The sequence below is a fragment of the Erpetoichthys calabaricus genome, chromosome 18 (genome assembly GCF_900747795.2).
Source record: "Erpetoichthys calabaricus chromosome 18, fErpCal1.3, whole genome shotgun sequence".
Classification (NCBI taxonomy): domain Eukaryota; kingdom Metazoa; phylum Chordata; class Cladistia; order Polypteriformes; family Polypteridae; genus Erpetoichthys; species Erpetoichthys calabaricus.
In genome coordinates this window covers 88,539,495-88,551,994 of record NC_041411.2, presented here as the reverse complement: position 1 = coordinate 88,551,994, position 12,500 = coordinate 88,539,495, and the positions used below count along the sequence as shown (strand labels likewise).

General features: G+C 38.0%; 1 protein-coding gene across 7 annotated transcripts in view; it reads left to right on the top strand.

Annotated features, from left to right (window-relative positions):
• Positions 1 to 12,500, top strand: part of usp19 (ubiquitin specific peptidase 19) — a 109,699-nt gene that overhangs the window by 70,208 nt on the left and 26,991 nt on the right. For all 7 annotated transcript variants that reach the window (XM_028824586.2, XM_028824585.2, XM_028824584.2 and 4 more), the window contains 5 exons: positions 6,070 to 6,213; positions 6,527 to 6,861; positions 7,750 to 7,860; positions 8,908 to 9,124; positions 11,520 to 11,672. In XM_028824586.2, the coding sequence (XP_028680419.1) occupies positions 6,070 to 6,213; positions 6,527 to 6,861; positions 7,750 to 7,860; positions 8,908 to 9,124; positions 11,520 to 11,672 (960 nt within the window). The remainder of the gene's footprint in view (positions 1 to 6,069; positions 6,214 to 6,526; positions 6,862 to 7,749; positions 7,861 to 8,907; positions 9,125 to 11,519; positions 11,673 to 12,500) is intronic.

Sequence of the window (12,500 nt, the reverse complement as noted above, 5' to 3'; positions counted from 1 at the left end):
AAATCAAAAGAGTAATCCATCCACCAAAAAATATTTTTATAGGTTACTTAATGTAATTTGTAGTGGTGGCCAGGAAAAGAAAAATCCATGTTTTCATGCAGAATAGAGACAAAAATGTTTGATATAATACAAGCCAATAGTGACATGCTGTACAATAGCAAACGATATGAAAAATGTACTTGAGGGAAAAAGAAAAATCTTGTGTTACTCGTGTTACATAATCCACATATCAATTACCTAGTAGTATACTCAAAGTGCAAAACACATGCGTGTATTGATAAAATGTTAAAGGTATACCTCCGGAATAATCAGTACAGATTATCATAAATGGGAAACTAAAGCTTTATGGGAGTTATATTTTGAGTTGAAGACAGGTCTGTTGACCAACCAATGAGAGGAAGAAACATCTGCAATTCAGAAAGTCAAGTCATTTTTGTATGGAGTATTCTGTTAAGTAATTTTGAAACCTTTGCACATAATCTGTTTTTATAAGTACACAACATGGACCTCCTATTTAAAAAAAAAACAAAAAAAAAACAGAAAAACCTTTGACCTTCTGAGGTTCCCAAAAGGATTTTCTGTGCTTGGTGTGCCTGTCTTGTCATAAAATGCAATTAGCATCTGCCATAAACTTTTGTGTATGTGTGTGTATATAAATGTGTGTGTGTATATATGTATATGTATGTATGTATGTATGTATGTATGTATGTATGTATGTATGTATGTATGTGTATATATATATATATATATATATATATAATATACAGCACTTCTTCTCTTTTCGAGCTGGACGCAGTCGCTAAAGTATCAAAAAAAGATAGTAAAGATTGGATTAGCACAAACAAAAGGAAATTATTACTCGATAAAAAGGAAAATAATCATCACGGACCAGGTGTAATTGAAAAAATAGCAGGACAAAGAGAGGTCAGAAATAGAAGACAAAGTGTAGAAAACAAAGTAAAACGTCATAAAGAGGTTAAAAAATAAGGGGGCCAAACACATGCAGAGCAGGTTAGAGGTAATGAAAACACTGGTAAAGACTAAAAAAATGTAGGCGCGAAACACATGCAGAGCAAGATACAGAATATGAAAGCAGAAAAAAACGAAAGTGTCAAAACAAAGAAAGTAAACATTGCATTAGTGCAAACAAAGAGAAATTATTACTCAGAGAAATAACGAACAGGCGAATAGAGATCGAATATATGGACACAGGAGATATGTCTGAAGTATGTAAATATTGTAAGGCTTTGGGGTTTACCTCACATGCATCTATTGGTTACTTTGCAAAAAAAAATTAACTGGTGATGATGTAGATCATTTTGTCTGTGCTGAAATTCCAAACAGAGAAGCCTATCCTGAATTATGGTACAAAGTCATTAAACTCATGTCTCACGGACCTCATTTAAAAGATTCAGCATGTTGGGACTCTAAATATTCCAAATATTGTTTTTAAAGAAGTTCCTAAATAAGTGAAACTAATGAAATAGCAACAATTCAAAGGAAAAAAAATCTTAAAAGTGTGTATCTGGAAAACTAAACACGAACTAAGCAAGCGAAGCGAGCAGGGGGCAAAGCCCCATAGTTTTAAAATATAGTGAAGAGGTTAGCAATGTTGCAGATTGCTAGCTGCTTTATAAATTACTATTCACATATAACTGTACAGCCTTGTTTTACTTGCTTTAATTCAACATAAAACAGGTTTCAGTCCTGATAACACAATTACAATGGTTTCCCTAGTAATCAGCATCTTATACGTGATATGTAGTTAAGCAGTCCTTTGAAGTGCTGTGTACAAAGTGCAGGGACGTAATGAGTGCGAGCGTATGACCCGCACTTACTGGGAATTCCTCGTTCGTGGGGAACAAATGCAAGCCCCGGTTTCCAGCATGAATGGCTTTCAACGGCTTTCCCACGCCTCTCTGTGCATGGTAGACACACGTTGATCCATTCAGTGTAGTGCGCGTGCAGTACGGGACATCCAAGGGCATCACAGACCTGTTAATGCTCAATCTCACCCATAATTATTTATTGAATGCTAAACACTTCTGGAAAGACACAGTTGTCTAAAAGGGGTTGGTCTGAGGATACAACAGTAAGTGAATGAAAAGATGAGATATATCTGCACTCAGAACATTTTTAAACAAATTGTGCATTGAAAGATCTGTTTGGAATGCGTTTGTTCAGTGGAGTGTGTGTTTAAATGTGCTTTGAGAGATTTCTGGTGCGTGAAGGTTTTGGAGCAGTGTTGACACTGAACAGAATTCATCAGGGAATGTGTTTTGAGATGGTTTGTAAGGTATCTGCGTGCGTGAAAGTGTTTGTCGCAAATTTTGCATACAAATGTTTGTGGTGAATAGATCTGCATATGGTTGTGTAGATCCATCTCACCTGTGAAGTCCTCGTTACAAAATGTGCAATTGAAGGTGAGAGTGGAATGAGTTCGTAAGTGTTTCTTGAGAGCGCGAGTTGTTTTGAAGCATTGCTGGCAATGTTCACATTGCATCATTCGGTTAGTGTTGTGTTTTTTTAAATGTGCATTCAGATATCTCTGCACTCGGAAGCTTTTGGAACAAAAGGTGCATTGAAAGTCCTGTGTGGAATGCGTGTGTTCAGGGGAGTGTGTCTTTAAATGTTTTTCAGGAAGAGGAGAGTGGGCAGGTGACGTCACATTAGTGTGGTGAGCAAGTGGGTGTGCATCCTGTGTGCACATACCGACAGCGTCAAAAGATGTCACCAGACGATTATCACGTTTGTATTTGAGAGGCATGAGAACCTCGTAATGCCCATGATCCAAAGGACCGCTAAAGAGCAGGGATATGAAGAGACGTTGGGCCGGATTGTAAACTCGAGGAGAGGCATGAGGACGTTCTTGGAAGTAAATGGTGATAGTAGCTGGAAGGATTTGGGACATTGCCACAATTTCTGCCTCGCCACCATAGACTCCGGACGTATTCATGTAATCAGCGTATTGTTGAGCAGACTGTATTACAATGCCTCTGTGATTAACAACAATGGACACCACGTCACCGAAGTTATCCCAATGTTGGCAAACAAAGCCAACAGCCATGTTGCGAAGTTTGAGAGCAACAGTTTGGTCAATGACATTTTTCCAGAAAAACCCGACTAGAAACAAAACAAACAGTTACCTGATGCAGGAATTTCTATAACATTGAAAGAAGTGTTGTTTCCATGAAATACATTTGAAGTGGTAGCCATGGAGAGCAAATGAACAGTCAACGTGGCTCACAGCTGGATTTGGACCGCAGCACAGACCAAAGCGAGTGAGTATGTGTTTGATGAGCTGTTCGAGTTGGCGGGCAGTGCTCTGAGGTGCATTCCCTATCACGTGGGAGGAGGGGTAGAGTTTCTGGGTGGAGCGTCGTTGTTCCTTTCCCATGGTTTTCGATGGTGGACGCGGTCGGGTATCGTAACCGAAAAGAATAATGAAAAGTCAACGTGGCTCAGAGGTGCATGTGGACTCCTAGCACAGACGAAAGCGACTTACGGGGTGGTCGGTGAGCTTTTGCGTCCGGGCACATGAGCAGGCAGTGTGAATGCCTAGAGAGCGAGCGTGGACGCGGGCCGGGGAATAAGGAGTGTTGGTGGGCGGGGAAACATTTTCCGTGTTCCTGCAGGACCATCTAAGAAGACACATGTTTGTCGCGGATGCGGTGGACGCGGACCAGGGAATAAGGAGTGTTGGTGGGCGGGGAAACGTTTTCCGTGTACCTGCAGGACCATCTAAGAAGACGCATGTTTGTCGCGAATGCGAATTGCTGTATGTAGCATGTAAAACAGTTTGCGATGGTGCACGCGGTCGTGCGTTGTAACCAAAAAGTCAACGTGGCTCAGAGGTGCATGTGGACTGTAGCACAGACGAACAGAAATGACGCCGTGTTTTGCAAGGCATCACGTCCGAGTTGGTGGGTGTGGCTCTGCGAGTTGTCGTCGTATCCAATGGTCTTAGAGTTGGTGGGCGTGGCTGTCTTGCGTGCTTTCCATGGGTGTCTACTTGTCGGCGGCTTAGTGAATTATATATATAGAGTAGACAAAGAGCCCGTTTCGACAACGTAAGATGAAACAGGCACGAGTTAGTGTCAGCAGTGTATGAAGAACAAATGATAAGTAACGAAGAAGTTGTTTTGTAATGGTTGTAGTCTGCTTTACTCATTACTGTACAGGCTTGTACTGTTAGTAGATGAATTTTCCAGGCCTATAGTATAATATTGAATGATGAATGTTCCAGTACAATATGGAATAGTAATAAGTATAAGCGCCACAAACCTGATATAGGTGTATTGAATGAATGGGTAATTGAATAAGAATGCGTAATTAGGGCTCGAGCTGTAGTCGAAATCGCCTTTCAGGCCTCTAGAGCTTTATTTGAAGTCGCCTGTCTTATTAAATTTTTGTGGCCGTAAATCCGCCGCCTGCCGCGATGTTGGGGTTGGATGTCGGTCTCGTAAGGTTTTTCGGACAGCTGCGCAGAAGGCGACTGCGCATTCAGCTTCGGACGTGCGCAGAAGGTGACTGCGCATTCGGCTTCGGACGGATGTGAGTGAGTGAGGAGGCAGGTGAATTATGTATTAAGATTCATACAGGCCAAAGACTGCTAGTATTAACAAGACCTATATTAAAAATTTTTAAGACAATTTGTTAAAAAAAAAAAAACTTTGTTGCCGTATGTAATATTGTTTTTCTACTTTTGTATCCCTAAATTATGTCCACATCTGCATATCACCCTTATTTGTTATCCAATAATCCATTTGGGTGATTTAAAAGTGTTGCTGGTTCTACTCAAAATTGATTTTATAAATTTGTTGTAAAACTGTGCGCCCAGTTTGGAATGAGAAAGGAGATGGTCATATTTTTATCCTTCATTTCATAATAAGTACAGAAATAAAAAAAAAAGAATATTCTGGAAACCAAGCTGCTAATCTATATTACTAAACGAAGGTTGTATATATGCACGGATGCCAGACGCCAGAAGCAAGCCGTGCCGAAAGCACACGCGCACAGCGCCTCAGTGCCACAGAGTCAAACCCAGGGGCTTCCCAGAGTCAGTAGGTGTCACCCAAACAACACAACCTGTAAACTAAACTTGAGGTAAAGCGTGCACGCCAGGTTGTATATATGCACGGATGCCAGAGGCCAGAAGCAAGCCGTGCACAATACAAACGCCACCCGAACGCAAACGCGCACACCACCGCAATATACAACCTTCGTTTAGTAATGTAGATCTCCAAGCCCGGATCTGCCGCCATGGTCACTTCAGCACGCGAATCCGCTGCTGTCAGCAAACGACTTCTAGCTAACGGCACAGCCATAGAAAAACAAAAACGAGACTGCATGGATAAAAACAATGAACGAAGGCGCCTACAACGCGTTTCTGAAACACCAGAACCAAAGAAGTCACGGCTCCAAAAAGAAACAACTTTAGTACAAATATATTTATTTAATTAAATTAAAACTTTCCCAGGACAAACCCACCCTCCATGATTTTTTATCCCTCCAAAGATCGGAGGGAACAGAAAGTGATTGCCATTCTTGGATTTGTGATCCTTTCGAGAATCCGGGGGTTTACTGGTTCATTAATAATGTGTTGGAGAGCCTCATTTAAATATAGGTGGCTTTTTTAAAACATTTTCACATTTTCTTATTACTCAGTCTGTACATTATCTAAAAGTCTTTTTTCCATTAAGAGATTATGGAGAATCAGATTGTTTTTCATGCAATACACTGTGAGAGGAGAGAGTGAGTTAGGGTTAGTGTTAGTGTTATTTGCTAAAATCTTCCTCTTAACTACTTTTTCATCTGTAAATTAAAATGTTTTTCCTTTTAAATGCTCGGTCACATGCAGCACTTGCAGAAATAGTAAACACACTTTGGTGATTGTTGTTTATTGGGTACTTGTTTTTATAGTGCTGATTGTTGTTTTTTAAACTCCAATAAATAGGTGATCATGGAAAAAAAAAGTAAACTTGACAAATTTCTTTGATTTTATTAAAAAATTTATAAAAACCGGCCTTGTCCATTATGTTTCTAAAAGGTATTTTTCACTTTTTTTAGGAATTGTCAGAAGAATCATTGGCAGGATCACAAAAATCATTGTAGACCAAACACTGAAAGTATTGGATACCCATTCCTAATCAGTGTCCCAGAATCTCGACTTACTTATTCCCGACTTGCGCAACTGCTAGAAGGATACTCCAGGTATTTGGCAAAAATTAGGACATATATTCTGATCATGAAAAAATACTTTTCATTTTACATATACAACATTGAAGGTGCTCCAAATTAACTGTGATATTTATTTAGAGAAGTTATTTTTTGGTGCTCTTTCCTTTTCTGATTTATGTGTACAATCTGGTACATAGCTTATTATATGAAAGTAAGTTTTGGGTTTTGTTTTTAATGTGCTTTTAAATTTACATTGTAAAATTAAAATTAAAATGTTTTTAAAGACATATAAAACTAAACTGAATGCTTATTTATAGTTTCATTTCCTTTTTTCTTTCCTTTGTAGATACTCTGTAAATGTGTTTCAACCCCCTTTCCAGTCTGGCAGAATGTCCCCTGAGATAAGCCAGTGTAGAATGGAGCAGCCACGGTTACATGCAGTGGTTTCAGAAAGCCATAATAAGGAAAGCTACTTGCCAACAGATGAGATTAATGAAAGAGGAAAATTTAATTACGTAGATTCCAATATTGATAATATGGCTGCAGGAGATTGTAAGAAGAATGCCATTTCTGTTTCTACTCTCACTTTGGATTCGGGCTACACTGATTCTGTTTCAGAATTGCAGGACCACTTGGAGCATGAAAAAGAAATTACTTGTGAGAAAACTTTAAAACCAGAAGGTGGGCCTGACAAAACTGTCCAATGTAAATAAAATTTTTCTTATGAGTTAAAGTCTACACCTTCCTATTGTCATATGCATTAATTTACTAAAATAAATTATGGAGTGTTTTACTTTTCCTTAAATTTTTAAAACCTAGTGTTTTAAGGAAAAACTGGGGTTAACCCCAAATCTAGTTCTGCTTGTGTAAAATTGTAATATCTTTATGTACTTAAATGGAACATTCTCAAGATATTTGCTCTTACATCCTATGATATGCTTACTGGGTTAGCCCGGTATGAGTGTGCCTTTTGCTACACTGTTGCTCCATCCCTGAATGTTTACTACTTTGTCTCTGATGCTACAAGCATGAGTACCAACCTTGTGCCATCATATCTTGGATTAACTGGATTCTGGAAATTAATGAATGAAGAAAGAGTTTAGATCTAAGTAGTATGACAACTGGTTTAAACTCCAAAAGTCTGCCTTATAATCGGAGGGTGCATCAATAATAGCACACCTTTACTGTAATAGATACATCAGTTTATGGGATGGTACTCTTTATAAATAAGTAAAAAAAAAAAAAAAAAGTAAGTATACTTAAAATGCTAAATGCGTGTGTTTGTTTTTTGTTTAACCAGTTGTGAGCAGGGGAATGATTGTGTTATGCACATGTCCACCTGTGCCTTTTGTGAGCATAGATTTGCTTTTATTTAGATTAATACTGATTTTTCTGGACAAAAATATGAACACAGTACTGTGATAAAATAGGACATTTTCAGTTCAAAAATAATAATAATGCATATTGTGAAAGAACATGCATTTCGTGATATGTTTCTAATGGCAATATTTCTGTAAATCATCTTTTTTCTTTTTTTTCTTTTATCTTTTCTGTTTTTACTTTGGTTAGCTGTAGTCACAGGTTATCAGCAACCCACAGATACTGGTGCTAATGGTGCATCACAATTCTACATTTCTCTAATTGATGCATCAAATAAAGAACAAAAGCTTGAGGACAAAGGTATTATTTTTCAAAAAGCAATCTATTCAGTCTGCACTATTTCTATGTTTGTCTGTGAATATCATAACTTCAGCTTTGTTTCCCACAAAGCCAAAAATGATCACATTTCGATTTATTTAAAAGTCATTTTCTTTAATGAAATATGGCCAGGGATTTAAAGGAAAAGTGATTTTTTTTCCAGTAGAATTTTTTGTTTGTTTTGTTTTCAAAAAATATTTGTAGATGTCCTGTTTCAGCTGAGAAGTTTTAATTACCACTCATCTGCTAACCTCAGTAAAATTGTTGTGAAATCTGTGGAATTATACTACTTGTGTATCTTTACAGGGTACTAAATTAATCTATAGTGGGACATTTAATAATGAAAGTATATTATTATTTAGTGCTAATCAGTAACTTCTTGGTATTTGTTTTTATTTGGTAATTTATATTGAACAAGCAGAGTTGTAATTGTTAAAGTAAATGTTGCTTTTCAAGTTTTTTTGCAAGCGTTAGTTATATTCTTGCCTATGGAAAAGAAATATTCAAAAAATACCTTTCCAAATAAGCACACAGATGATTAATATTAAAAATAACATGAATCTGACATTATCCAATACGAAAAAGGAAAGCACAAACTTGTGTTTTAAATCCTTTAAGAAGGCTAAAAACCTGTAGGTATAACTGAATTTTGAATAAAAGAAAAGGTGATACTTGAGTACCTTAGTGACTGGTATCAGGAAAATTAATGGTGTAATATAATTGTTACCATTTGTATTCTAGGCCATGGTTAACATTTTCCCAGCGCACAGAGTGTATTATATATCACAGTGATTTGTGCTTAGAAACCCCACCTCCATATACTCAGCATGTACTACACAGTGTGAAAGTTTGGCCTCTGGATGACACGCCCTGATGTACATCTTCACTAAATGTGTTCATTTGATCTTACCTGAACAATATTGTTTTTAAATGATCTAAACTGTCTATGGGCTCTGCTCACATTACTTACACTTTGTTAGTGTATTCAATCAAAACAGTATTTTAACTCTTAAGTGTCCTTTTTGGTAGGAGACAAAGCCTTAGACATTCCTGAAGGCTCTTCTGTTATCTTGGTGTGGAAGAACAACGAGCGTCAAAAGGAATATGTCTTGGTCAAACCTAAGGAGCTGGAGTATATAGAAGATCTAGGTTCAGCCAGTGAGAATGCCCGGGCAGGTCACTTCACTCTTGAACAATGTCTCAAGCTGTTTACAAAACCAGAGGTGCTGGCACCTGAAGAAGCTTGGTATGATCTTCGTTACTGACTTCGAAAATATTTAATAATTGATTATTTTTTTGTTCAAGTCCCCGCACCACCTGCTTCAGCAACTATATATTTTCAAGGATATTTACATTGCTGCTTACAGTGAGGCATGTTTGGAGATTTTTCCTTTGTTTCTGTATTTTCTGTAGTTTCTCTCATTATTTAGTAAATACTGAATTTATTATTCAGCACCTTGATTTTTTTAGAATCAAAGAGGCATGTCTTAAGACAGGTTATTCATTTTACATATGTATGTACAGTGCATCCGGAAAGTATTCACAGCGCATCACTTTTTCCACATTTTGTTATGTTACAGCCTTATTCCGAAATGGATTAAATTCATTTTTTCCTCATAATTCTACATACAACACCCCATAATGACAACGTGAAAAAAGTTTACTTGAGATTTTTGCAAATTTATTAAAAATAAAAAAATTGAGAAAGCACATGTACATAAGTATTCACAGCCTTTGCCATGAAGCTCAAAATTGAGATCAGATGCATCCTGTTTCCCCTGATCATCCTTGAAATGTTTCTGCAGCTTAATTGGAGTCCACCTGTGATAAATTCAGTTGATTGGACATGATTTGGAAAGGCACACACCTGTCCATATAAGGTCCCACAGTTGACAGTTCATGTTAGAGCACAAACCAAGCATGAAGTCAAAGGAATTGTCTGTAGACCTCTGAGACAGGATTGTCTCGAGGCACAAATCTGGGGAAGGTTACAGAAAAATTTATGCTGCTCTGAAGGTCCCAATGAGCACAGTGGCCTCCATCATCCGTAAGTGGAATACGTTCGAAACCACCAGGACTCTTCCTAGAGCTGGCCCGGCCATCTAAACTGAGCGATCAGGGGAGAAGGGCCTTAGTCAGGGAGGTGACCAAGAACCCGATGGTCACTCTGTCAGAGCTCCAGAGATCCTCTGTGGAAAGAGGAGAACCTTCCAGAAGGACAACCATCTCTGCAGCAATCAACCAATCAGGCCTGTATGGTAGAGTGGCCAGAGGGAAGCCACTCCTTAGTAAAAGGCACATGGCAGCCCGCCTGGAATTTGCCAAAAGGCACCTGAAGGACTCTCAGACCATGAGAAAGAAAATTCTCTGGTCTGATGAGACAAAGATTGAACTCTTTGGTGTGAATGCCAGGCGTCACGTTTGGAGGAAACCAGGCACCGCTCATCACCAGGCCAATACCATCCCTATTGTGAAGCATGGTGGTGGCAGCATCATGCTGTGGGGATGTTTTTCAGCGGCAGGGGTGGGAGACTAGTCAGGATAAAGGGAAAGATGACTGCAGCAATGTATAGTGACATCCTGGATGAAAACCTGCTCCAGAGCGCTCTTGACCTCAGATTGGGGCGACGGTTCATCTTTCAGCAGGAAAACAACCCTAGGCACACAGCCAAGATATCAAAGGAGTGGCTTCAGGACAACTCTGTGAATGCCCTTGAGTGGCCCAGCCAGAGCCCAGACTTCAATCTGAATGAATATCTCTGCAGAGATTTTAAAACCTGATGGAGCTTGAGAGGTGGTGCAAAGAGGAATGGGCGAAACTGCCAATCTTGTGGCATCATATTCAAAAAGACTTGAAGCTGTAATTGCTGCCAAAGGTGCATCGACAAAGTATTGAGCAAAGGCTGTGTTATGTACATATATATATATATATATTTATATTATATATATAATTAGTATATGTACTGTACTGTATACTGTCTGATCACTAAACCAACAGTGCTCACTAGGACACCCTATTACTTAATTTTTTTTTTTTGTAACTTTTACCAAATGTATATGTATAAATTATTTGATCTCTTGACGACCTTGAAATGCTCTTTAGTCTTAATTATCACAGCTGATATCACTCCTTAACTGTAGGGTGCTTATGCGAGTTATTTGAATGATTCACTGGCCGAGGCTATTTAAAATACAGTTACTAACACAAACAGCACAAGTATTTTCCTCTTCTTTTTTCTTTTCTCCTAACATTAAGCAGTGTCGCAAAAAATGTGATTTTGAATTTCAGTGGTTTGAAATTAAAAGAAAGAATAAAATGAAATCTCCGGCAACAAAACTTTAACATTGGGTGGTTTATTCAGTAAAATTTAAGAATTGATCAGAGGACTGAATACCTTTGCAAGGCTATGTATCCATTTTATATCCTCAGTCCCCCAAAAACCACCAACCCCCAAATGGGCATACAAATTTTGGACTGCCTAGCTGAAATGTTTCTACTTTGCACAGCTGTTTGCTTCCGTGCACATTATGCAGTTCTCAGTAGTGTTCCCTTCATGTTAGCAGGTAGTCTACATGTTTTAAAAGTTGCAATTCTTTATTGTGTTGTCTGTTTGATTTCTTATTTAAACTATGTTTTGCAGGTATTGTCCCAAGTGTAAACAGCACAGAGAAGCATCAAAACAGCTGATGTTATGGAGACTCCCCAATGTCTTAATAATCCAACTTAAGCGTTTCTCCTTCCGCAATTTCATTTGGCGGGACAAAATTAATGATATGGTTGATTTTCCAGTCAGGTAAGCATCCTATCTGGACATGACTAAAAAGCTGAAATTACAATTTTTTTAAATACAAATGAAGAAAAAAATTGTAAAATTTAAATTTGTGTGGTACATTGGATGGAAGAAAATAAGTTTGTAACACATACTGTTTTTGAACATCGAATGAAGCCTTAAAATGATACAGCCTTCATAAAGCTGTTAGATATCCTTAATGTTTATGGTATACTATTAGTTTAAAGAAGTTGCTATTTAATAAATGAAAGTCCATCCATCCATTATCTAAACTGCTATATCCTAACTAAAGGGTCAGTGGGGTCATTTTTCAATTTACATATATACTATTTAAAATTCGACATATTTTTACTACTATGCCATCTACAATGTTGCCAAGCCTCAAACTGTGGAGAGTTAGTTACACCCAGACCTTCTAACCTATCTATCTGATATATATATGTGTGTGTATATGTATGTGTGTGTGTGTTACATAGTGTACTGTCAAATAATGCAAAGAGTACACAACACATGTTTCGCCCTTATTTTGGGTTCATCAGGCGTACACACTCCACTGCACCCCTCTACACACTCTACATAGGTGTGTGTGTGTGTGTGTGTGTGTATGTGTGTGTAATATATATATATATATAAGCTAACAACAAAGTGACAAGCCTACTTAAGTTGCCACAAAAAATGGTGCTTTGGCCATCTAGATTTTTGTTTTTTCCCATGAAAGTCTACCTCAATGCACCATTCCATCCCAATAGCTGTCATCTTTCTGGTAAAATTTGGAATGTACTAGAAGAATGATTAAGAACTACTGGCTTACAAAAATATGCTGTTGAATGA